This window comes from Nelumbo lutea, chromosome 4, assembly GCF_056320005.1.
Source record: "Nelumbo lutea isolate HS-2025 chromosome 4, American lotus-T2T, whole genome shotgun sequence".
NCBI lineage: Eukaryota > Viridiplantae > Streptophyta > Magnoliopsida > Proteales > Nelumbonaceae > Nelumbo > Nelumbo lutea.
In genome coordinates, this window is record NC_142687.1 from 93,231,745 (window position 1) to 93,258,852 (window position 27,108).

A 27,108-nucleotide genomic window follows, 5' to 3' on the forward strand; every position below is an offset into this window, starting at 1 on the left:
GGTTTGGGGCTGGTGTGGAGACAACTGCCGGATTTATCGACGGTGATGGAGTTGGAGGAGTAGTAGCCGGTACACGTGGGCGATGTGTATACACTTGACGGATAGGTGGGCGTTCAACAGGTGGTGGCACTGGAGGCAAGGACTTGGTCACGGCTAGAACAAGGGGAACAAAATCAGTAACTAGAAGTGGAAGAGGGGGAGGTGACGAGGAGGAAGAAGCATCACCGGACCCCAAGAAAAACGGAGTAGACTCAAAGAAGGTAACATCAACACACACAAAGGAATGTCGAGAACTAGGATGGTAACACTTATACCCTTTCTGGGTCCGAGAATAGCCAAGGAAGGTGCACTAGGGATCGTGCAACTAACTTGTCGTGCCCGGGGCCCAGATTATGGATGAAGCAGACACACCCAAATACCCGTGGAGAAAGAGGAAACGGAGACAAGGTGGGAAACAAGGTAGTAAATGGAGAATGACCATCAAGCATAGACGTGGGCATCCGATTAATCAAGAAGCAAGAAGTAAGCACTGTATCACTCCAAAAGGGTTTGGGAACATTCATGTGATGCATGAGGGATCGTGCTGTTTCCAAGAGATGACGATTCTTTCTCTCAGCCACCCCATTTTGTTGTGGGGTGTAGGTACATGAGGTCTGATGTATAATGCCATGTTGGTCCAAGTATTCTTGAAATGATGAAGATAAATATTCACGACCATTATCAGAACGAAAAATTTTAATGTGAACACCAAATTGATTGCGAATTTCAGCATAAAATTTCTGGAAGATGGTAAACACTTCACTTCTTTCTTTCATTAAATAGAGCCACGTCATCCTTGAAAAATCATCAACAAAAATGACAAAATATCTATATCCATTGTATAACATCACTTTATAAGGACCCCAAACATCCAAGTGAATCAAAGAAAAAGGACTCGACACACGATTATGAACCCTAGAACTAAAGGGAACACGATGGTGTTTCCCAAACTGACACGACTCACAATCTAAAACAAAAAGTTGACTCAACGAAAGAACCAAAGATTTCAAAACTTTCAGTGAAGGATGACCAAATCGACAGTGCCACTGGAGAGGAGAGAGAGATGACTGGAGAGCTGTTGATGTTCTTCCACCATCGTCAAGATAATACAATCTACCAGCTTCATGCCCTCCACCAATCTTCATCCTCGTCTTGAGATCCTAAAAAACACACATAGAAGGGTAAAAGGTAATGGAACAATTAAGTGACTTGGTCAGCTTACTAACAGACATAAGGTTAAACGAAAATTTAGGGACATACAAAACTGAGGATAGGGATACCGGGTCCAGATCAACATTACCAACACCACAAATGGAGGATGTGGAACCATTAGTAAGGGTAACAGATTGTGATGTTGAGCAATGAGAGAGGGAAGAAAACACACCTAGAGTTCCAGTCATGTGATCGGAGGCTCCAGAGTCAATAATCTAGGGATTGGGTGTGGATGCCAAACAAGCCATACCTAAGTGTGTGAAAGTAGCCGTGTTCTGCTGAGATGTGGATTGGACAAACCTCTCATACTCACCACGGGGAACACTCACCATCTCCTTCTCGGAACCATCTGTGGATGTAGGAGGCATCTGATCAGCTGAGCGATTCTCCTGTCTGAAACTAGAACTGGTGTCACTAGTCATGGCATGATTGGCCCAGGTTGAGGGTGGACCATGCAAGTCATAGCAATAATTAATAGTATGTCCATCCATACCACAATGAGTACACCTCCTCGGACCCGAGCCACGTCCTCTACCACGGGCTCCCCCTGAATCTCTACCTCCAGTACGACCACCACCACGGTTATATGTAGGTCCACCACCACCACTCTGACCATATACAGGACCACTGCTACCACCACGGCCCCTTGACACTGCGAAGGCTGATCTATCTGAGACATTAGAGTTCTCAGTAGATCCAATAGAAGTCCTCTGAAGTCGAGCAAACACCTCTTCTAAAGAAGGGAGAGCTGACTCTCCTAGTATTTGAGCCCATAGTAGTTCATACTCAGATTTCAGCCCCACCAAAAATTGAGTCACGTCAAGTTGTTCTCTCTGTTGTTGAATTTTGACATCAGAAGTGAGGGGGTGATAAACATTCAACTCATTACGGATGTTTCTCATACTAGCATAGTACTCCTCAAGACTCTGATTGCCCTGTTGCAAATTAAAGTATTCCTGATACAACTGATATACTCTGGTTGTATTGTCTTGATCAGAATACAACTTCTTAGCATGGTCCCACACATCTTTGGCAGTGTCAAGAAACATGAAATCTACACTAATCTTGGGTTCCATACTATTCCATAACCACGTGATAATCTGTGCATCCTCTTGTTCCCAGTCTTCATACTCATGAGAATCAGTGGAGGGTTTTTCCTCCCTTATGTGTTTCACCTTCTTCTTTGCCTTCAGAAAAAGTTCTACAGATTTAGCCCAAGGTACATAATTCTCTCCATTCAGTTTAGTGGAGGTCATTTGAACATTCAGGTAGTCAGTAGGTATCATCACATTAGATTTGCTATCACTGTTATCTCCCATTGCTGAATTCTGTTATCACTAAATTCGGCACACTGCACACTGTTTGTTCACACTGATCACACTGGTTTCAGCACTTGTTATTGCTGAAGATTGCACTCTTTATACCACAAACCCTACCATACGACTACTTGAAATCTCACCACTATATGAGCACCACTCCTCCTTCGAATCACACAAAAAAACAGCATAAACCCTAGCACACTACAGTCTGAAATCCCATCATACGATCTGAAACATAATTCCTATTTGATTCATAACAGAAAATATGCATAGAAATCTCTTACCTCATCACTTGAAAGACAAACCACATGAGAAGAAAATCAGTCCACACAAGACACCCACTGCGCCACACGAATCAGCCCTCTTCTCTTCATCGATTAGGGGAGGGCTTCTTAGAAACCACAACAACCGACCACACAAGACACAACTGGAGGCATAGAAACCTCCAAGGGAAGAGGGCGGCCACTCCTTTTCAGCCCTTTCCCTTATCTCCAATCAATGGCAGAGAAATCAAGGGAAAACCCTAGATTGAGTGTGCAGAGAACAGAAATCTGGGCAGATCCGAGTTGCCTAGTTGTGCTCTGATACCATGTTATAATTCAGCCTGCCTTTGAGTTCTGTTAGTCTGATAATAGCCAAGAAGAAAGAGGAAGAAAGAGGGAAGAAAGAGAGAGAAAGGAGGAGAAAAGGAGAGAAGAAAAGTCTGGTTCGAATTAGGGAAAGTTGCTCTCCCATTCGGCCAGACATGTTTTTATATTATTAATATAATGGAAAAGGCACATGTGCCCTTATTTAAGTGAGGAACACTAATTCTAATATAATATTACAGATCAGCAACCTCAACATAAGTATAAAGACAGAAATACCCCTACACTAACACATTTGATGCATCAAAAAGGCAAGTATTTTGTGTTTTTTTTTTTTTTTTTTCTAATTACAGGTGTGGTTGGTGGTTTCTGTGGAAATATAAACTGTGAAAGTATTCTTCAAAAAACAAAAAGTCTTCCTTGTATTCTACCAAAAAGAAAAAAAAGAAGAAAAGTCTTCGTTGTGTGCTTTGGTGTCCCTGTCCTACACTCCTATTTCCCATGCATATATGATCCCACTATATTGTGATATATAAAGGCTTTATGCTACTTTATTCTTAAAATTGATATGCATGTATGTATGTATTCCTGCAAGGAAGCTACACAAACTCTTCTTTGCTTGTACATGCTTTTCTGGTTCATATATAACATACATTTCATAAGAGTCTATTCTTATGAATATATATTTATATTTATATAATTTTTCATGCTGTACATATATTCAGGGTGGATCTACAAAGTATCATCTGAACTCAAGGTGGCTACATATGTTTAAAAGTGATCGACATCGGCGCGATCTTGTAAGTAATTTATGCTGTTTGAGATATGCTACATTACATAACTTGTTCATTTCTTCCTTTCTTGTTGTAGTAACTTGTGTCATACATGTTAGTACACCATTGAAGTTAGATATGATTATCTTTCTTAAGGCTTTTTTTCCCTGTAAGTTAGTTGTGAATGAATTCTTTATTGTAACACTGCAGTATCATATCCTTTTCATAAAATGAAACATTTAAATTTGTATTGTTTTTTTTTTTTTTGATAGATAATGATAATTTTATTAAAAAGAAAAAACATAGTATACATCATACAACTGCCCACAAAGAGGCACGAGGTGCAGCCTCCAAACTACTTCATAAAGCTTACAATTGAGCCCAAAAGAGCTGATTCCTATGTACTCCTTGTTTGGCTAGGAAATCTGCCAGCCCATTTGCCGATCTTCTTTCCCATTGAACTGTGACTGAAATATTTGATGTTAGCCACTTAAATCTTCTCAAAGCCCTCTTGTAAGGCCAGGCTGCCATCTCCGGTTTTTTTAGCCATCCAATAACCAATTTGGAGTCACCTTCAATCATTAAATGCTCCACTGCCAACTCTTTGCAATTTCTGCTCCTTGTATCACAGCTTGGGGTTCTGCATTGACTGAATCTCTCATCCCTATAGGACCAGAAAATAGATCTACAATCTGGCCCTCATCATTTCTAAAAACTCCCCCTATTCCTGATGGCCCCAGGTTGCCCAAACTACTGCCATCAAAATTTAATTTAATGAAGCCTACATCAGGAGGCTTCCAATCCAGCACCGACTTGCTTTTGACTGGAGAATTTTTGGCTAGTTGTTCCCAATTCCTACGTATATCATCAAAAGTGTAGGATGAGAACAGGTCTAAGGATTTTACCCAGCTTATGGCCCTACATAAAATATTTTCTAACACACATGTCTGATCCCTCTCCTTGTCATTAAAGACTCTAGCATTTCGTTCCTCCCAAACAGTCCACACCAAAGCAGCTCTAGCACACTTCCACAAAACTCTTCCTATTCTCTTTGGCCACCTGAAAGTTGTAGGGTCAAAAAGATTGCAAATCTGCTCCGGTTCTGTCCACGTGCACCCAAAAAGATCAAAAAGCTTTTCCCAAAGGCCTACAATGAAAGAGCAAGTGATTAGTATATGGTAGCAACTTTCTTCATTTGCTTTGCATATGGTATACCAGTTAGGAGAGATACAAAGACTAGGTCTTCTTTTTTGCAAAACATCCAAAGTGTTGATTTTTCCAAGGGAGACTTCCCAACAAAGGGCTCCCACTTTTGGACCAAACTTCCTTGCTATGAAACGATTGAGGTAACAGAGAGGAGCATGAGGAAGCAAAGAAAGAAGCACAAGAAAAGGATCCCGAGGGCAAAGGCTTCCAAATACGGGTATCTAGAGAAGAAGGGTCCAAGCAAACAGGATCAATAGTTTAAGGAGCAAAGCAATCTGGTCAAGCTTAGAATCTCTCAAATCTCTTCTAAAACCCAAATTCCAGTTTATACCAGAAGAAAAGGAGGAGGACACAAATATTTGACATGGCTCGTTTTTAAAACACGAGATGGAATACAAGGAGGGGAAGAGGTCCTTGAGGGTTAAGTCACCAATCCAAACATCTTCCCATAACAAAACCCTATCTCCAGTACAAGCGTCATACCTGATCAGGTTCAAGAAAACAGGAAGAATACTATGAATACCCTTCCATGGAGATTTCAGCATAGCCCGCTGAGATACACCAGCATCCCAACCATTGCCTGCAACACCATGCACACTTCTTACAACTTTATGCCAAAGTCTTTCCCTTTCTAGAGGCTTCCTCCACAACCATTAAGGCTATATTTTTCTTCCTTAGATTGCCTAATCCCAAACCCCCCTGCTCCTTCCTCCTACACACTATTTCCCACTTAACCACATGATCCTTCCTCCCTTACCCCGACTCCCACAAGAAATCCCTCATGAATTTCTCTACCTTCAAAATCACCTTTTGTGGCATTCTAAAGACCGAGGGAATGTAAGTTGGCAAGTTCGCAAGAGTAGCTCTTATTAAAGTGATACGACCCCTGAGGGAAATGTAGTTTCTCTTCCAAACTGCTAGCTTCTTTGTGCATTTTTCTACAATCGAATTCCAAAATCTTCCTTCTCTGAGACTATCTCCTAAAGGCATACCCAAGTACTTCAAAGGCCAGCTAGAGGTAAGGCAACCTAAGGACTCTGCTACCTCACTCAATTCCTCAGTCTCCAAATTTACCCCCACTGCACAATTCTTTTCAAAATTGACCTTCATCTTCAACATGCATTCAAACAACCTTATTACTCGTTTCAAGTTCCTAGCCTTTAAGGGATCTCCAGTCTCACAAAAAATGATTGTATCAAATTGAAAGTGTGTTACCACAATACCCTCTCTTCCTACCTTCCTTCCTCTAAACATGTCCAAACCATCAGCTCTCGAAATGAACCTACTAAACACGTCATCTACCACAATACCCTCTTTTCTCTTATTTTTATTTCATATAACTAAACTTCAATACTGTTGCTGTTCTTATTTCCATTTACAGCTTACACTTGATTTCGAAAAGAAATAAATTTTTTGAATAACACCTCCTTGATCCAATTCAAAGCATAACTACAAAGGGATCAAGAGCCCTGATCTTTCGTTCTTCATACACTCATAATGACCCAACATAGGGATATATACAAGGAACATAATCACTTCTCTCTTTTGTGTTAAAGGTGCTTATTATCTATACCACTCCCCTAGTTGGTTTCCTAGGCAATATAGTAAGAGCCAACATCCTTTTCTCCAATCCATATATGCTTTATATTATTATATGCTATGGTGTAGTTCAGGTATTTAAAAGTACTATTGATGCAGGAGCTGAAGAGTCAAAATTGGAATTTTATGAAATTTTATGTATTTCTGTATTTTTGGACAGTAGGGCTATTTTTATCATTTTGCAATTTTCTGTGGGGTCCATTGGTAGTGTTTAATTTGTATAGTTATAGTTTGTTTATGTTTAAAATTTCAGAGTCATTGCATAATTCGGATTAAAGTTATTGAGTCTTCTTTGAATTGAAATAGGATATGACAACTTAGTTTAAGTCCTACTAAGATTATTGAGTCTAATAGTTTGACTCCTAAGACTATTATGAGCCTAACATTTTGACTCCTAGAGTTATTGTGAGTTTAGAGCCTATAAATATGTATGGACGTTTTACACAAAGGCAATGAAGTTTATTGAGTTTTCTTCAGCTTATGCTAACTATGGTGAGTGATTCCCATGCTCTAGGGTGATTCTAGGCACCCTGTGAGTGATTCCAGGTATTTTCTCTCTTCTTTATCTCCTATTTTTTCTCTTATTCCTTCAAGAAACCATTACAGCCATCATTCACATTCTCTAAGGACTAGAACTGAGCTGGTCCTACATCAACTATACACCTTAAGATTTAAATAGGGTTGCAATTGTATCCATTTTTCTGAATTTGAATTTGACTCTAATCTAGTGGAGACAATCCAAATTCAATCCTTTTTATATTTGGACCAAATATGGATCCATCCCAATTGTTCATTCATTGTTTCTAATAAAAGACATTTTTTAAAAGATAAAGAACTTTAACTAAATTATAAAACAATTTTTTTTTAAGTCTTGATTAAGAATTTAAGACCCTAGCGTGGACTTATTTGGGCTTGCCTCAAGGGGGTTGGTTGGGGCCCCCGGCCCGGTCACCATGCTTAAAAAAACACAAAAAGCGCACAATTTAACTGAGGCGCAAGGTGCACTAGGTGTATGCCTAGGTGCACCAGGTGTGTGCCTTTTTAAAGGGGCTGTGCTTGGACCTAGGTGAGGTGCAGGCCTTGAAATGTGCCTCGCCTGTGTGCCTAGGAACACTTTTTAAATCACTGACCTGATCTGACTCAATCTGAATGTGATAGTATTTAAATAATTACACATACATCTACATTGAGCTAGTATTTTTTTATTATCAAAGTTGGTTTCAATGTTGAATTTTTACTTAAGAGTCATAGACTCATAGGTTCAAGTTTCATAGAAGTTGTTTTGTTCATGAAATAATATCAGAGTTATTTCTAGTTCATATTATTAACATAATATTCCAATAGTTTTTAGTTTAATTTAATAATTGTGTGCAATAACTAAAATCTGAATTCAATCCAACTGATATGAACCTGATGGATAAGATTCCATTTGAATCTAAACACTAATGGATCAAATTTGGATCTAGGTATATATGGTTCAAATCTAATCTGTTTGCAAGTTGCAACCCTTCACTTAAACCACAAATGCATGTACAAATGTATTCCATGCAAGGTGACTTTGGGAAAGTATCATGTTGCCTAGGTGTTGCTTTGACAACCATTTTCTGCCATTACTTTGTGCTATTTTCTGATAAGCTAAAGTGCTACCATATGTGCTATTCTCAATTTCACCAGTTTTTAATGTTTTGAAAGGTAACCTGTGGATGTGCAGCTGGAGTTGCTGCTGCATTTAGAGCTCCAGTTGGTGGTGTATTATTTGCCCTAGAAGAGGTTACATCTTGGTAGTTTTATTCTTTCTTTTTTCTTTTACAATTTAGTTATATAAAGAGGCAGAAAAACACTCAAACTCGTACCGGAAAACAGTTTTTCCCAAAATTTTGTTTTTTTGTTTTATTTACATATTTTATTTATTTGTTTCTAAAGGTGGAGGAGCCAACTAATGTGGCGTGTCTTTTTCACATCTGCTGTTGTCGCTGTTGTGGTGCGCACTGCAATGGGCTGGTGTAAAAGTGGAAAGTGTGGGCATTTTGGTTCTGGCGGTTTTATAATCTGGGACATATCTGGGTTAGAATCTAAACTTTTCCTTCTGGGACATTTCTCTCGTTTAAGCCACTTGTATTTCTGTTCTAACTGGCACTGCTCTGTTTTAAAGTGGTCAAAATGACTACTCATTTGAGGAATTATTGCCAATGGCTGTCATTGGGGTTATTGGAGGTCTTCTTGGTAGGTCTTATGAGATTCTTGTAATAGTCTATATATTAATATCCTCCTATTATTTGTTGATCATCTGTTGATGTTATTTAATGGTTCATTCCTTTCAGGGGCCTTATTTAATCAGCTGACTCTGTATATAACTTACTGGCGCCGTAAATATTTACACAAAAAGGGAAACAGAGTTAAGGTTTGATATAAAGTAGCCATTCATATTATTTTGTTTTGGGCCTTGTGGCTTAGATCCATCTTCACAATATCATCCAATTATCACCTTTTTGTCTAAATTTATTCTTTCATTGTTGCAGATTATTGAAGCGTGCTTTATCTCTCTGATAACCTCAACCATCTCTTTTGGATTGCCACTTCTAAGAAAATGCAGTCCATGCCCAAAATTGGAAACTAATTCTTCTATAGAATGCCCTCGTCCACCAGGAATGTATGGAAATTATGTGAATGTAAGGTTCCATCTAGGCCATTATTTTTTAGGTTATCTCCAGACTAAGTGGAGGTTTTGTGTTCCTAGTTCTTTCTCTACAACATGCCTCAAGGCCTGCAACACCTTTGTTCAACAATTTTTTGATAACAAAGGAAATTTTTATTAAATTAAAAGGAATGCAAAGACAGGTGATATGATACCACAAGAGAAATAGAAGTACAACCACATCTAAGCTACCAGTTTGTTGGATTGGTGAAGGTTTTTTTTTAGCATCTGATTATTCTATTTATGTAAAATATAAGAACTGATAATCTAGCAATCTTATCTGATTGGCAATTCTATCCTCTGTATTTTGGAAGTCTTTGTTCAGCATCTGACTATACTAATGTAAAATTCAAAAACCGATAATCTTGCATCCAGTAGTGTGCATTGTCTGTATCAGAAGTGGTGAAAACTCAAACCGCATTTTCTTATCGTGTCACTATATTTGTCAGGTATAGAACTATTTCTTCTCTTTGTTCAGTAAATCTTGGTCTGCCCCTCAAAGTATTTTGGATCTTTTTCACAAGATTTTCTCGGTTGTAGAACTAATAGAATGAAACTGATGTGGCATTACATAAGGGCTCCAATCATATGGAGCATACTGGGAGAAAGAAATGCAAGAGCATTTGATAACAATGAGTTGGAGGTGCATGTATTTGATCAAACTGATCAAGGTAATGGGGTAGCCCATTGGGTATTAGCTTGTGAAGACTTTAAGGATATTGAACATTTTTACTGATAAAGAAGATTTTAAGGATATTAAGTTAGACTTTAATTAAGCACTGCTAGACATTTCTAATGCTCTATCATCGTTCCAAAAGAAAGTCTTCATGTCTAAGGTGCAAAGTACAGCAGTGATGGGAGTGGTTTGGGTCTGGAAATCATGGCTGGTTTCTAACTCCATAAGCCCAAAGAAGCCAAATGGCCCAAATCTGAGATATGATTATGGAAAGGAAAAGGATGATGACTTTGATTCAGACTGGGTCAGCCTAAGAGAGGAGAATATGGATGTCGAAGGTTCTTTTGAAGAGTCCAGCATAGGAAGTATGGAAAGTAAATGCAAATCTATTTTTGGGGTTGATGATGAAGCCAATTTGACTTTGCAATCTGAAGATGAAAGTAGTGAGACACAAAAAGAGACTTCGACCAAGTTGAAACAAGACTTGGGGAAGGAGAATGCTCTCTCAGGTGAGAAGTCTGGAATGGAAGGGAGGGAAGAGCTAGTTGTAGACAAGGATCATTTACATGGTGATAATGGCAGATGTAATCCTAACCCACAGTTGTATGAAAAGGCTACAACATATCCACTTCCCCAGGCTGAAAGTACAGGAGATGATTCTAAGGAAATTACCCCCAACAATAGCCCTCCGAAGGTAAGTTGTGTTGTCCAATTTTTGTTGATACTAATGCTTCTTCTAGTCCTTGTTCTGCTTTGTTCATAGGTAAGGCCAGACCTACTCAAAAGTCTGCCAATGCTAGTAAATCGTCTAAAGAAACAGAGGTGATAGGTACTGTGGAAACAAAAGAGAGGCAGGGAGGCTTAGGTGTGAAGTGGACTATGACAAAGGGAATTTGGAAAGGAAGGAAAGAGGAGTAAACTTGCAAATGGACCACTCTAATTTGTTTTACATAAAGATAATAAGTTGGAATCTAAGGTGTTTGGGAAGTTCAAGAAAAGGGAGAATGATCAGAGAACTATTGAGGAGAGAGAGAAACTAGATATAGTGTTGATTTAAGAATCCAAATTGCCTGAAGTGGATAAGGTGGGCAAGGTGTACTTGGGATGCTAGAGGAATTAGTTGGGCTTTTTCACAATCTTGGGCTTCTTCAGGAGGAACTCACTTTTTGGAGAAATGAAGACCTAGAGTGCTTGGAGGAAGTGGTTGGACATTTCACGATTTTGGTCAAATTAAATAGAAAAGATGGAGTAGTTTGGGTTTTGATGAATATGTAATTGCCCAATTTTTATAGGGAAAGGGAGGGCCTGCGGGAGAAATTAACAGCAAAGGCCTTTGGGAGGGTCCATGGTGTTTTGGAGGTGACTTTTATGTGATCAGGTTCTTACATTAAACAAACAATCCTAGCCATAGGATTACCTATAGTGTGAGAAAAATCAATCAGTTTCTGGATTCTAATAAACTGAGATAGCTACCTTTGTTACAAGCAAATTTTACTTGGTCAAACTTTCAAGTGGCACCCATTTGTTGCAAACTGGATAGCTTTCTTTTTTCTTCAAAATGGGAGAAAGGTACTTTCAAGTGGCACCCATTTGTTGCAAACTGGATAGCTTTCTTTTTTCTTCAAAATGGGAGAAAGGTTGGAGGGGGATGGTAGCTAGGTTAAATCTGCCTAGATTTCTGCTTGCCTAGGGTTCATTCTCTGTGCACCCTATCTAGGGTTTTCCTCTTTTTTCTGTGTTCGATTGGAGATAAGGGAAAGGGCTGAAAAGGAGTGATCGCCCTCTTCCCTTGGAGGTCTCTATGCCTCCAGTCAGGTCGTATGTGGTCGGTTGCTGTGATTTCTGAGATTGCCCTCTCCTAGTAGAGGAAGAATAGAGGGCCGAACTGTGTGTGCAATGGCTGTTGTGTGTGGCTGTTGTGTGTGGACTGCTCACCTGCTCGTATGGGTGTTATTTCAGCGATAGAGATTTCAGTGCATGATAGTTGTTGTGGATTAAATAGGAGGTGTGTTTCAGACCATATGCTAGGGTTTCGGCCAGTAAGAGCTAGGGTTTATGCTGGTTTCTTTGTGCATTTTGAAGGAAGAGATATGATCATATAGTGGTGAGATTTCAAGTAGTTGTAGGAGTAGGGTTTTTGGTGTGAGCACACTTTCAGCAACAACAAGTGCTGAAATCAGTGTGACAGGTGTGATCTAGGGTTTGTGGTGTAAAGAGCACACATTCCAGCAACAATTAGTGCTGCAATCAGTGTGACAGGTGTGTAGTGTGCAAATCTCAGTGATAATAGAATTTAGCAAGTGTGCAGAATCGGTGATAACATAATGGGAGACAATACTGATTATAAACCTAGTGTGATGGTGCCTACAGACTACCTGAATGTTCAGATGACCTCCATTAAGTTAAATGGAGAGAATTATGTACCTTGGGCTAAATCCGTTTAAGTCATTCTGAAGGCAAAGAAGAAGGTAAAACACATCAGAGAGGAGAAACCCTCCTCTAACTCTCACGAGTATGAAGACTGGGAGCAAGAGGATGCTCAGATCATCACATGGTTGTGGAACAGTATGGAACCCAGGATTAGTGTGAACTTCATGTTCCTTGTTACTGTCAAAGATGTGTTGGACCATGCGAAGAAATTGTATTCGGGGCAGGACAATACAACCATAGTTTATCAGCTTTATCAAGAGTACTTTAACCTGCAACAGGGCAATCAGAGTCTTGAGGAGTACTATGCCAACATGAGGAACATATGTAATGAGTTGAATGTCTATCATCCTCTCACTTCTAATGTCAAGATTCAGCAACAACAGAGAGAGCAGCTTGATGTGACTAGATTTTTGGTGGGACTAAAGTTTGAATATGAACCAGTACGGGCTCAGATATTAGGGGGATCAGCTCTTCCGTCCCTAGAAGAGGTATTTGCTCGACTTCGGAGGATTTCTATCGGATCTACTGAGAACTCTAATATCTCAGATAGATCTGCCTTTGCTGCATCGAGAGGCCGTGGTGTTAGAGGTGAAGCTCGGGGAGCTCAGTCTAGCCGTGGTGGTGGTAGTGGTCCTGCATATGGCCGAAGTGGCAATGGTGGGTCTACTTATAATCGAGGTGGTGGTCGTACTGGGAGTAGAGATTCAGGGGGAGCCCGTGGTAGAGGACGTAGCTCAGGCCCGAGGAAGTGCACTCATTGTGGTATGGATGGACATACCATCAACTATTGTTTTGATCTACATGGTCCTCCCTCAACCTGGGTCAATCATGCCGTGACCGGTGACTCAAGTTCCAGCTTTAGACAGGAGAATCATTCATTTGACCAGATGCCTCCTACATCCACAAATGGTCCCATGAAGGAGATGGTGAGTGTTCCCTGTGATGAATATGAGAGGTTTATCCAATCACAGCAGAACACGACGACTTTTGCTCACTCAGGTATGGCTTGTCTGGCATCTACACCCAATCCCTGGATCATTGACTCTAGAGCCTCCGATCACATGATTGGAACTCCAGGTGTGTTTTCCTCCTTATCTCATTGCTCAACATCACAATCTGTCACCCTTGCTAATGGTTCCACATCCTCAATTTGTGGTGTTGGTAATGTTGACCTAGATCCTGTACCCCTCTCATCAGTTCTATATGTTCCTAAATTACCTTTCAACCTTATGTCTGTTAGTAAGCTGACCAAATCACTTAACTGCTCCATTACCTTTTATCCTTCTATGTGTGTCTTTCAAGATCTCAAGACGGGGATGAAGATTGGTGGAGGGCATGAAGCAGGTGGACTGTATTATCTTGACAGTGGTGGTGGTAGAACTTCAACAGCTCTCCAGTCATCTCTTTCTCCTCTCCAGTGGCACTGCCGATTTGGTCATCCGTCGCTAAAAGTCTTGAAGTCCTTAGTTCCGTCCTTGAGTCAGTTTTTTGTTTTGGATTGTGAGTCGTGTCAGTTTGGGAAACACCATCGTGTTCCCTTTAGTTTTAGGGTTGATAACCGTGTGTCGAGTCCTTTTTCTTTAGTTCATTCAGATGTTTGAGGTCTTTATAAAGTGATGTCATATAATGGATACAAATATTTTGTCATTTTTGTGGATGATTTTTCAAGGATGACGTGGCTTTATTTAATGAAAGAAAGAAGTGAATTGTATACCATTTTTCAAAAATTTTATGTTGAGATTCGTAACCAATTTGGTACCCACATCAAAGTTTTTTTGTTCTGATAATGGCCGCGAATATTTATTCTCATCATTTCAGGAATACCTGGACCAACACGGCATTATACATCAGACCTCATGTACCTACACCCCACAACAAAACAGGGTGGCTGAGAGAAAGAATCACCATCTCCTTGAAACAACAAGATCCCTAATGCATCACATGCATGTTCCCAAACCTTTTTGGAGTGATGCAGTGCTTACCTCTTGTTTTCTGATTAATCGGATGCCCACATTCATCCTTGATGGTCATTCCCCGTTTTAGGTCTTGTTTCCCACTTTGTCTCCGTTCCCTCTTACGCCGAGAGTTTTTGGGTGTGTTTGCTTCATCCATAATTTGGGTCCTGGGAACGACAAGTTCAATGCCCGTTCTCTCAAGTGCATCTTCCTTGGCTATTCTCGGACCCAGAAAGGGTATAGGTGTTATCATCCTGGTTCTCGACGGTCCTTTGTATGTGCTGATGTCAGTTTCTTTGAGTCTACTCCGTTCTTTTTGGGGTCTGGTGATGCTTCTTCCTCCTCATCACCTCCTCCTCTTCCACTTCCCGTTGTCGATCCTCCTCCCTTTGTTCCAGTCATGACCAAATCCTTGCTTCCGGTGCCACCACCTGTTGAACGCCCACCTATCCGTCATGTGTATACACATCGCCCACGTGCACCAGCTACTACTCCTCCGACTACATCTCCGTCGACGGATCCGGCACCAGACACGCACTTAGCATCTGAGATTAATCTACCCATTGCTTTGCGGAAAGGTAAATGTACTCGCACCCTTCATCCCATTTCTAATTATGTTTCTCTTACTCACCTTTCCGCTTCCCATCGCCAGTTTGTTACCTTGTTATCATCAGTTATTGTTCCCAAAGTTTTTCAGGAAGCCCTTGCCTCTCTAGGGTGGTTCCGTGCCATGGAAGAAGAACTCTCAGCCCTTCATCATAATCATACTTGGGGACCTCACTACTCTTCCTCCTGGGAAGCAAGCTGTTGGTTGTAAATGGGTTTATACGGTTAAGTATCTGCCTGATGGTAGTGTTGAATGCCTGAAAGCGCGATTAGTTGCAAAAGAGTACTCCTAAACCTATGGTATTGACTACACAGAGACCTTCTCACCGATTGCTAAGATAGGGTCAGTTCGTGTTGTGATCTCTCTTGCAGCCATGTATGAGTGGCCCTTATATCAGCTTGATATCAAGAATGCCTTTTTGCATGGTGACTTACTCGAGGAGGTCTACATGGAGCAACCTCCAGGGTTTGTTGCTCAGGGGGAGGATGGTAAGGTGTGCAGACTAAGGAAGGCAATATATGGGTTTAAACAGTCTCCTCGAGCATGGTTTGGTAGGTTCAGTGAGGTGGTAAAGAAGTTTGGTATGAAACAGTGCAAAGTTGACCAATTTGTATTTAGTCATGACTCTCCGAGAGGAAAAATACTGTTGGTGGTGTATGTAGATGATATTGTTATTACTGGGAATGATAACATTGGTATTGACAGACTGAAGACTTATCTGCAAGATCACTTTCAGACAAAGGATCTGGGTAAACTGGAATACTTCTTGGGGATAGAGGTAGCGAGATCCAAGTATGGGATTAACCTATGCCAGAGGAAGTATGTGCTTGATTTGCTGGAAGAAACAGGCCTGTTGGGTGCCAAATCAGCTGAAACACCCATGGACACAAATACCAAGCTAAGCAGTGATATGGGTGAAGTGTTTGAAGACCCTGGTAGATACCGACGACTTGTGGGCAAACTGAACTACCTAACCATTACCAGACCAGACATCTCATTTGCAGTTAGTGTGGTAAGCCGGTTCATGCAAAAACCTATGATTCCTCATTGGAATGCGGTTCTGAGAATTGTGAAGTATCTAAAAGGGGCTCCGGGTCGCGGTCTGATATACAAGAGTGGGGGAAAACTTGAAATAGAAGGGTATTCTGATGCTGATTGGGCCGGTTCTATGTCTGATAGGCGGTCTACTACAAGCTATTGCACGTTTCTGGGAGGTAACCTGGTGACATGGAAAAGTAAGAAGCAGATGGTTGTGGCAAGAAGCAGTGCAGAAGCAGAATATAGGGCTATGGTGCACACCGCTTGTGAATTAGTGTGGCTAAGGAACCTTCTACAGGAAGTAGGGTACAACATTAACACTCCAATGAAGCTCTATTGTGATAATCAGGCTGCAGTTCATATCTCCTCTAATCCAGTGATTCATGAAAGAACCAAGCACATTGAGGTTGACTGTCACTTTGTGAGGGAGAAGGTGCTGAATGGAGAGCTAGACACTACACGTTAATACAAGAAATCAGTGGGCTGACTTAGTTACAAAAGGCTTGAGTCGGGGAAGAGTGGACTACATATGTAACAAGCTAGGAGTATATGATATATACTCACCAGCTTGAGGGGGAGTGTTAGCGTAGGGGTATTTCTGTCTTTATACCTTGATTAATGTTGCTGATCTGTAATGTTGTGTTGGAACATGTGCTCTTAACTTAAGTAAGGGCACATATGTCTTTTCAGTCATGTTTTAATAATAATATAAATACTTACTGGCCGACTGGGAGAAGTCAAGTTGACTCCTTCAGTTCGAACCAGAATTCTCTCTTCTCTCTCTCTTTCTCTCTCTCTTTATCACCTTTTCTTCTTCTACGTAACTGAACTCAGTCAGGCTGAACTCTAAGGTAGACCTGAATTATATCACTTATGACATAGTGGATTGGGACTTCTTAATAGAAGTGTTGAAATCTAGGGATTTTGGAGAGAGTGTAAGTGGGTAAGGGGTTGTATTTCCTCCTGCCACTATTCTATTTTGATTAATGGAAGGGATTTCTTTCTGGCTAGGTGGGGTCTCTGTTAGGGAGATCTTCTATCTCCTTTTCTATTAACTTTAGTAGCCGATGTTCTAATAATTTGGTTTTAAGGGCTGATGTTAATAATCTAATTAGAGGTTGGAGAGTTGGGAGAGATGTAGTGGTGGTGACACATTTATAGTTCATTGATGGCCTTGTTGTTTTTTGTGAAGGGGAGAGGGAGGAATTGGTTAATCTAAGGAGGGTGGTAACCCACTTTGAAAGGGTCTCTAATCTCAAAGTAAATTAGGGCAAGAGTTGTGTAGCTGTAATAAATAAAGAGGGAGAAGAGGTGGAAAACTTTGCTAGGTTGTTGGGTTGTGAGGTAGGGGATTGGCCGTTACTATATTTGTCTTACCATTGGGGGGGGACCCAAACTTTGAAAGCTTTTGGTACCCAGTTTTGGAAAGATTCTCAAAGAGGCTTGTAGGGTGGAAGAGAAATTACATTTCTTTAGGGGGAGTATTCAGTGCAATAAAGGTTGAAGTTGAACTTTTATGGAATCTCCTTAGGTAACCCGGGTCCCTTTGGAGTTGAGGGGAGTTTTCAAAGATGGGGAGGGTAGATTGATTGCATTGTATTTTAGACTAATAGGCATGGGTGATTCACTGAGGGTTTAGATTTTGGCACTACTCCAAGGCTAGAGATTGGCTAAACAATGGGGAATTCAGTCTTGAGGTTGAAGGAGACTCTAAACTAATAGGCTGGCTTCAAATAAAGAGTTTGGGAATTTGGACATGTATATAGAAAATGAGAGAAATTTCTTACTTAGTAAGGGAAGCTTGGGAAACCTTTAAATGGACTAGGAGGTCAACATTCTTAGAAGCGGAAGTAGATAAAGGCTAACAACCAGATGAAATAAGTGAATCGGTTTTTCTTGCAAAAGGATGGCCTAAACCTCGGTGCCAAATGTTCCAGTCATTATTTCAGGACAAAAAGTAGTAGATAGTAAACAAGAACTAGTAGTAGAAGAGGTCAGATTCTTCTCAATTTCTAGAGCAAATAACTATCCCAATCTACACCTCTTCTCCTTCACCTCCCCAATGCATTTGTCTTGTATCAAGCAACCGTTATGTGAGAAAGTGATAGTATGGCCATGCTCAACAAGTTAACCAACATGTATTAAATTGATAGTAATATGAGAAACAAATATAAGTTTGAGGCAATTTGAAAGGGGTAGATTGAGAGGTAGACAAAGAGAGATCATTACAACCCACAATATCAAGTTTCTCAATTTTCACCATTAGTTGTATACAATATGTCTATTAGAGGGAAGGGGGGTAAGAAAACTGATCACAAGTGACCCCCTATCATGTGATTGGAGGCGATAGAATCTATTATCCAAAGATGACTAGGGGAAGCACAATAGTAGGTACACTCAACAAACAAGCCAAAAGCAGAGAAGGTAGAAGAGATTGCTAAGGACATTAGCTGCCGAGTCTTCTCTTCAATCATAACAACACTAGCTGAATCTCTCTTGGTTTGTGCATTGGAAGATGATGCATCATCTGATCCCTCAACAACAGTCTAATAGGCCCCATGCTGATTTTTCTTCTCTCTAGATTGGTTTCCCTTAGGTGGCCTAGTAGGACATTTAGTAATAATATGTCCATGCTTCTTGTAATAAGTACAAGTGTTCTTTTTGTAGTGAGATGTGACATGCCCAAATTCCTTACATTCATATCATTGCACTTTGGATAAGTCCCTTGATTTGGACTTAACTTCCACTAAAAACACAGTCTCCACTCCATCAATCTTAGCATTCATTGTTGACTGAGTAATCATCCTAGTTTCTCTCCTAAGTAGCTCAACAAGGATGGTATCAAGTGTAGTTACAATGTCCCTACATAAAATATTTGATCTAATCAGAAGGTACAATGTTCCTTCAAAGCCTTGATACAATAGACTGATAATACTTCACCGGTGTGAACAAGTTCATTCTCTGTCTAGAGATTGATGAAATCAGCATAGTATTCCTAAATCATCCTTTCACCTTGGCTATATGAAAGTATCTCTATCTAGATTTGGTATTGTCTCGAGATGTTAGACTATTGATAGACTTTTTCCATGTGAATAGATCGATTAATCTGAGTTTAGTTCTAGGTCTAAAGAAGAAGAAGAGAAGAAAGGGTTCGGTCTAGGAGAAGAAAAGTCTCTCTTCCCAGCCGACCCACTTTGTATTTATATTCTATGTGTTGGACTACAAAAGACAATGTTGTCCCTCATTAAGTATAAGACCACAACTTAAATTCAGACAAAACAAACTATTCAACCTTAATTAGATAGACAAATAGTCCCAGCATGTCACATATGTAATCCACTCTTCCCCGACTCAGCCCCTTTGTAAACAGATCTGCCCACTAGTTTCCTGAACTCACATGAGCTTTATTTCACTCCATCGATCACTTTTTCTCGTACAAAGTGGCAGTTGACTTTAATATCTTTATACTTTCATGGAAGATTGGATTAGAAAAAATGTGTACAGCAGCTTGATTATCACAGTACAACCTCGTGGGCCTGTCAATTGAGAACCCCATTTCCTGCAAAAGATTTTTCAGCCACACTAGTTCACATGTAGTATGAGGCATAGCCCTGTATTCAGCTTCTGCACTACTCCTTTCCGCCATTGTTTGTTTCTTGTTCTTCCAACTTACTAGATTGCCACCAAGGAAGGTACAATACCCTGTAGTAGACCTCCGATCCGACGCAGAGCAGGCCCAATCAGCATCTATATACCCTTCTATCTCAAGAGTTCCTTCACTTTTGTATAACAGATCATGACCTAGAGCACCTTCAGGTACCTGACTATTCTTAGAACCACTTCCCAATATGGAACCAGAGGTTGCTGCATAAACTGACTCACCATGCTTATAGCAAATGATATATCTAGCCGGGTAATAGTTAGGTAGTTCAATTTTCCCACCAACCTCTTGTATCTTCCAAGATCATCAAATTCTTCACCTGCATCAATGCTCAACTTAACATTCGGTTCCATGGGTGTTTCATCTGGTTTGGCACCCAACAACCCTGTTTCTTCAAGTAGATCAAGGACATATTTCCTTTGGCACAAGTTAATTCCATGCCTTGATCTTGCAATTTCTATTCCCAGGAAATATTTCAGCTTACTAAAGTCATTTATGCGAAAGTGATCCTATAGAAAGTTTTTCAACCTGTCAATCCCATTGTTGTTACTGCCAGTTATGACATATCATCCACATACACCACTAACAAGATTTTCCCATCTTCTGAGTCACAGCTAAGCACATAATGGTCTACTTGACATTGTTTCATGCTAAAATTCTTCACTACTTCACTGAATCTACCAAACCACGCACATGGAGATTGTTTCAGTCCATAGATTGCCTTCTTAAGTTTGCAAATTTTACCATCCTCCCCCTAAGCAACAAACCCTGGTGGTTGCTCCATATATACTTCCTCAACTAGATCTCCATGTAAGAAGGCATTTTTTATGTCAAACTGGAAGAGAGGCCAATCATACATTGCTGCTAATGAAATTAACACCCGAATTGAACCAATCTTAGCCACAAGAGAGAATGTCTGTTGTAGAGAATATGGGCCGAATGGCCCATAGACTGTTTTCTTATTTCTTTTCTTCATGTTCTTCGTTGTAATGGACCTCAACATGGGCCTTTCTTATGTTGTCTTTTTTAATTATTCGCCTTGTTAAGGGCTTCTTTGTAAATTACTGAAATTAAGTTAATGATAGGGAATTAGGGTGTAAGAGGAGACTAGATTCGAAAATCTCTCTCTAAACCCTTATTGCCGCCACCTTCTTCTTCCTCTTCTCTCTTCTTAATTCTCTGTTTCTGCTATTCTCCTTCACTTTTTTGCACCTGTTTAAACAATCCATTTATTTTACAAGGTTGTTTTTCTTATTGGTATCACAACGAGCTCTTCTTTTCTCTCTTTTCTCCTCTTTCTTCCCATACACAAGTGTGTATGGAGAATTGAATTGAATGAATAGTTAAAGGAAATTTTTTCTAGCCCAGTTGTTAGTGGTTTTTTGGAGAGGAGGCTATCCTTGTCGTCACTTTGGCAATATCAAGTGTGTTGCCTGAAACCCTAATTAACTGGAGAAATATTCTTGTGGGCCCCACAGGGAGTTTGACATTGGCGCTCGGTGATAGAAAGACTTCTTGTACGCCATCTTGAAGATCGATTCAAGTTACTTAGTGTTCTATGAAGTCTACAAGGTGTGGCTAGGTTTTTTTTCTGCTTCTCCCGGGTTTCGAGTGTGACGCAGTTAGCAGGTTCAACTGGATAGAGGTTGATTCACAACACATTTTTTTCTTGTCTTCATCGATTGTTAATTGAAGTTGTTAGAAGTTATTTTTTGAGTGTTTTAAGAAGATAGATCCTTCGGAAGTTGAAAACAAGCATGTTGCTGAATACGGACAGGTTTCGGGGGCTTCTGTTGACTCTCTACTAGTAGTGACCACAGTCAAGCTAGATGGAACCAGTTATCTGGCATGGTCACAATCGGTAAAAATTCGTCTGTAGTAGAGGCAAGTGGGGTATATCTCCGGGAGCAAGAAGGCTCCATCGGAAGTTGATCCATCCTATGAAAAATGGATGCAAGAAAATTACACTATAATTAGATGGTTAGTAAATTCAATGCAACATCAAATCAATCAACACTATTTATGGATGAATTCAGCAGAGGAAATATGGGACATTGTTATTGAAACCTATTCTCAAAAACTGAATGTAGCCAGGGCATACAAACTGAGCCTCAGCATTAAGAAATAAACAACCAAAGTCGCCGTGGAATCATGCTTGAGCCTAAAGATCCCGAAGGCTCAGTCATGGTGGCAAGGGGAGGAAGTTACAATGGTTCAAAGGGTGAGAACAATCACAACTTGGCTCGTGACACAACTACCCGTGACTCTAACGATAACCTCTGGTGCCCCTAGTGCAAGAAGCCCAGACACACAAAAGATTGGTGCTGGAAGCTTCATGGGAAACCTCCCACATCCAGCAAGGAATGGGGAAATCGAGGAGTTTCAAAAGGAGTTCAACAGGCCCATAATGTCTCCACAACCCTGCGGCAAGAACACTCGAGTCAGGGACCATTTAATGATGAAGAAATTGAAAGGCTAAGGAGCTTACTGAAATCCTTGAAACCAGGAGGTGGTTCTACCTCTCTTGCTCTCTCAGGTGAGTCTTTATCTCTAGGATTACATGCCTCGGCTAGTGTTTTTCCATGGATTCTTGATTCTAGAGCTACTGACCACATGACACCCTCTTCACTACATTTTCTCACCTATACACCCTGTCCTAGTAATAGAAAAATTTCTGTTGCTAATGGTTCTTTCACCACAGTGGCAGGGATTGGGAATATTCAAATTACTCCATCCCTCTTGCTTAAAAATGTGCTTCATGTTCCTAAGTTATCCACTAGCCTTATCTCTATACATAAACTCACCCAGGATGTGAACTGCAATGTTGTGTTCTTTCCTTCTTACTGTGTATTTTAGGACCAGGTTTCGTGGAAGAAGATTGGAGGAAAGGGATGGACTCTACTACCTTGAAGCAACCAGCAAACCATCTCACACTGTTATGCATGCCACACACAAGTCATTCTTATCTACCTCCAATAAAGATTTAATTTGGCATCATCATTTCCGTTTCGGTCATCCTTCATTTCTTGTTTTAAAAACAATGCTTCCTTCCTTGTTTAAAGGAATTGATGTTGAAACCTTTCATTGTGATGTTTGTGAACTTGCTAAGCACAAAAGGGTTTCTTTCCCAATCAGCAATAAAAGATCTTCAACTCCTTTTTATTTGATTCATTTGGATACATGGGGCCCTTCTCAAATTCCCAACATTACTGGTTCTAGATGGTTTGGCACCTTTATTGACAATTGCACTAGGGTCACATGGATCTTTTCTTCTTAAGTCTAAATCTAATGTGGGTACGATTCTTCCCAACTTTCATAACATGGTCCAAACTCAGTTTGGTGTGAGAATTAAAAGGTTTCGATTTGATAATGCTACAGATTATTTTAATAAGAATTTGTCCCCATTTTTTCAGAAAGAAGGCATTGTGCATGAATCCTCCTGTGTTAACACTCCCCAACAGAATGGGATAGCTGAGAGGAAAAATGGCCATCTTTTGCAAACCACCCGAGCCTTTCTCTTTCAAAACCGGGTGCCAAAACAATATTGGGGGGAAGCTGTCCTTACTGCTGCATACACCATAAATTGACTACCATTGAAAGTTCTTGACAACCGAAGCCCAATACAAGTCCTTTCTCAATTCTACCCTGATATTCGAACCTCAAATAATCTCACACCAAGAATTTTTGGCTGCACTGCCTTTGTTCATGTCCATAATAAGGGAAAATTGGATCCACGAGCAATCAGGTGTGTCTTCTTGGGATATTCCCCAACTCAGAAAGGTTATAAATGTTATCATCCAGCCACCAGAAAATTCTACATCTCCATCAATGTCACATTTGAGGAGGGACAATCCTTTTTCACTCAACCTTATCTTCATGGGAGCCCTCATTAATGGAAGATAAGGCCTCAGATCTACTCTCCTTAGATGTATTACCCTCCTCACAGTCATCCAACCGTCAAGAATCACTTCCTTTTGAGTCACAATCCTCTGAGCCCCACATTCCCGAGTCTCAACAAGAGTCAAACAACCCGACCATCGAACCAAATTTTGACACTGTTAACGCCACCAATGATGTGCATGATGATGTGAGATATATGCAGGTTTACTCTAGGAGAAGAAATCCAGATCCTCAACTTGTGCAAGTCCAAGATTCAACTCCTAATCCTGGAACTGAGGGATATGCAGAACCTGAACCTGCACCTTCATAGTCTGAGTATGACCTATCTATTGCACTGAGAAAAGGAACTAGAGAATGTACCAAGTGCCCATTGTACCCTTTAGCCAAATCTGTGTCATTCCAAAGATTCTCTAAATCCCATAAAAGTTTTCTAGCCAACCTTAACACCATTCCAATTCCTAATACTCTAGTCGAGGCACTTTCTAATAAGGAGTGGAGAAAAGCCATGAGAGTGGAAATGGAGGCACTAGAAAAGAATGACACATGGGAAGTTGTGGATCTACCAAGAAACAAGAAGACTGTAGGTTGTAAATGGGTGTTCACAATTAAGTACAAATCTGATGGGTCATTAGAAAGGTACAAAGCACGACTGGTAGCCAAGGGATATACACAGACTTATGGGGTAGATTATTAGGAAACTTTTGCCCCAGTAGCTAAAATGAATACAGTAAGGGTGTTGTTGTCTTTGGCTGCTAACTATAATTGGGATTTGCAACACTTTGATGTAAAGAATGCATTTGTCCATGGTGATCTAGAATAAGAGATATACATGGACATTCCACCGGGTTTTGGAGAAGGCATTAAGGGGAACAAAGTTTGTAGGTTGAAAAAAGCATTATACGGCCTCAAACAATCTCCGAGAGCATGGTTTGGAAGGTTTACAAAGGTGATGCTTAGTACAGGTTACAAGCAAAGTCAAGGTGACCACACATTGTTTATCAAACACAGCCTCAGGGGGAGTTACTACACTATTAGTCTATGTGGACGATATAATCGTTACTAGGAATGATAAAAAGGAGAAGGAAGCATTGAAAAACTACCTTTCCTGAGAATTTGAGATAAAAGACTTGGGGAGATTAAAGTATTTTCTTGGAATTGAAGTTGCACATTCTAAACAAGGCATCCTTATCTCTCAACAAAAGTACGTTGTTGATCTTTTGAGAGAAACGGGAAATATTGCATGCAAACCAGCTTCCACGCCTATAGATCCCAATCATAAACTTGGAGAAGCCAGCGAGAATGCAAGTGTAGACAAGTAGATATTCCAAAGACTGGTTGGAGAACTCATTTATCTTGCACATACACGGCCAGATATTGCATATGCTGTAAGTGTAATAAGTCAGTTTATGCATAATCCTAAAGTTCATCTACAGGCTGCTCATCGAATTCTGCACTATTTGAAAGCCAATCCAGGAAAAGGAATTTTATTCAGAAGAAATGGGGGACTGGCTCTTGAAGCTTATACAGATGCCGATTATGCAGGATCTCCAGTAGATGGACGGTCCACTTCTGGTTACTGTACCTTCTTGGGAGGAAACTTAGTCACTTAGAGGAGTAAGAAGCAAAATGTAGTGGCTCGGTCAAGTGCAGAGGCAGAATTCAGGGCCATGGCACAAGGAGTGTGTGAATTACTCTGACTGAAGATAATTTTAGAAGACCTGAAGATTCCACGTGAAGAGCCTATGAAACTATATTGTGATAACAAGTCAGTCATCAATATTGCTCACAATCCTATTCAACATGACAGGTCGAAGCACATCGAAATTGACCGACACTTTATAAAAGAGAAACTGGACAACAAGTTGATTTGCACTCCCTATGTGTTTACAAAAGGACAATTGGCCGATGTACTTACTAAAGGGCTCAATAGTACAGACTTTCGAAGAATTATAGCCAAGCTGGGAATGGAGGATCTCTATTCACCAGTTTGAGGGGGAGTGTTGGAAAACGTGAGGTTACTGGTGCTGATCTATATTTGGTAGTTGTGTAAAAATAGAAAAGTATATATTCTTAGGATTATTGGAAGGATTGATGTAGAAAGTTTTTCTTTTTATTTCTTTCTTTCTATTTTTGTACTTTCTATTTTCTTTTTTTCTATTTTTCTACTTTCTATTTTCTTTGCTTTCTATTTTTTTCTTCTTTCTATTTATTGCAACAACTTACTGTATAAATATGTTGATTGACAATAGAATGAAATACATCAGTATTCTACCATTCCAAAACAAATATGAAGACATGAAGTGACAATATTGCTATTGGTCCAGATAATGATAGATGCCTAACTGAAGAGAGGACTGCTAGTGAACAGTTAGCAGTTATGAAGGCAGATTATGAGAAGTATGAAAGGATGATCGGTCACCTAAAGAGTGATGCCTCTTCATCTAACCCTCCGTGATATTCAACCACTTCTGCATTTGCTCATTCAGGTATACAGGCTTCTACCAATCATGCAACTATCTCAGGTAAACGTAGGATCCCTCAGATTATTGTTTCTTGTGCTTCTGACCATATGACAAGCTTTTCCACCTTGTTTATTTCTTATGATTTACTTCCTGGCCGTGATAAAACCACCCTAGCCGATGGCTCTCTTTCTCCTATCTCTAGCAAGGGAACCATCAAGGCTACAGACTCTCTGTTACTTCCTTCTACTCTTCATGTACCCAAACTAAATACAAGTTTGTTATCTGTAAGCAACCTAACTAAGTATTTGAATTGCAGTGTAACATTTTTTCCTTCCTACTGTGTTTTTCAGGATCTGGAGTCTTAGAAAGTGGTTGGGAATGGCCATGAGGCGAATGGAATATATCTGTTGGATACTCCTGGACAGAGCCAAGGACAACCTGGAAAGCTTTCTTTGGATCTACATCTTCAGAGTCTGTCAGTTGTGTCATGTTATGTCATTTTCGTTTGGGTCATCTTTCTTTTACTACATTGAGTCATTTATTCCTATAACTATTTAAGGGAATTAATTTGTCCAGTCTTCATTTTGAGTCTTGTGAGTTGTCAAAACATTGTAGAAGCAATTACCCTTTGAGTAATAAAACATCTTCTTCTCCATTCCATATTGTGCACTCTGATGTGTCGGGGCCTTACCACTTACCCTCTATGGGTGGCTATAAATATTTTATCTTATTCATTGATGATTTTTCATGATATGCTTGGATATTTTTGTTGAAGTCCCATGATGAAGTTCCCAAACTTGTGAGGCAGTTCCATGAATTTGTTCTAACCCAATTTGATACTAGAATCAAATTTTTAGATCCGACAATGCAAAAGAATATTTTGAGAAAAACCTAACTTGTTATCTCACTGATTTGGGGGTTATTCACCAAAGTTCCTGTGTTAGGTCTC

The 27,108-nt window shown here is 40.1% G+C and overlaps 1 protein-coding gene across 6 annotated transcripts in view; it reads left to right on the top strand.

The window, feature by feature from the left end:
- The window catches only part of LOC148861857 (chloride channel protein CLC-d-like), a 100,313-nt gene that overhangs the window by 12,821 nt on the left and 60,384 nt on the right, over window positions 1-27,108 (top strand). For 5 of the 6 annotated variants that reach the window (XM_088940856.1, XM_088940853.1, XM_088940855.1 and 2 more), the window contains exons 6-11: window positions 3,883-3,957; window positions 8,428-8,516; window positions 8,659-8,799; window positions 8,888-8,958; window positions 9,057-9,136; window positions 9,255-9,404. In XM_088940856.1, coding sequence (XP_088796982.1) covers window positions 3,883-3,957; window positions 8,428-8,516; window positions 8,659-8,799; window positions 8,888-8,958; window positions 9,057-9,136; window positions 9,255-9,404 — 606 coding nt within the window. The remainder of the gene's footprint in view (window positions 1-3,882; window positions 3,958-8,427; window positions 8,517-8,658; window positions 8,800-8,887; window positions 8,959-9,056; window positions 9,137-9,254; window positions 9,405-27,108) is intronic. The other variant, XM_088940854.1, reaches the window with a different exon arrangement.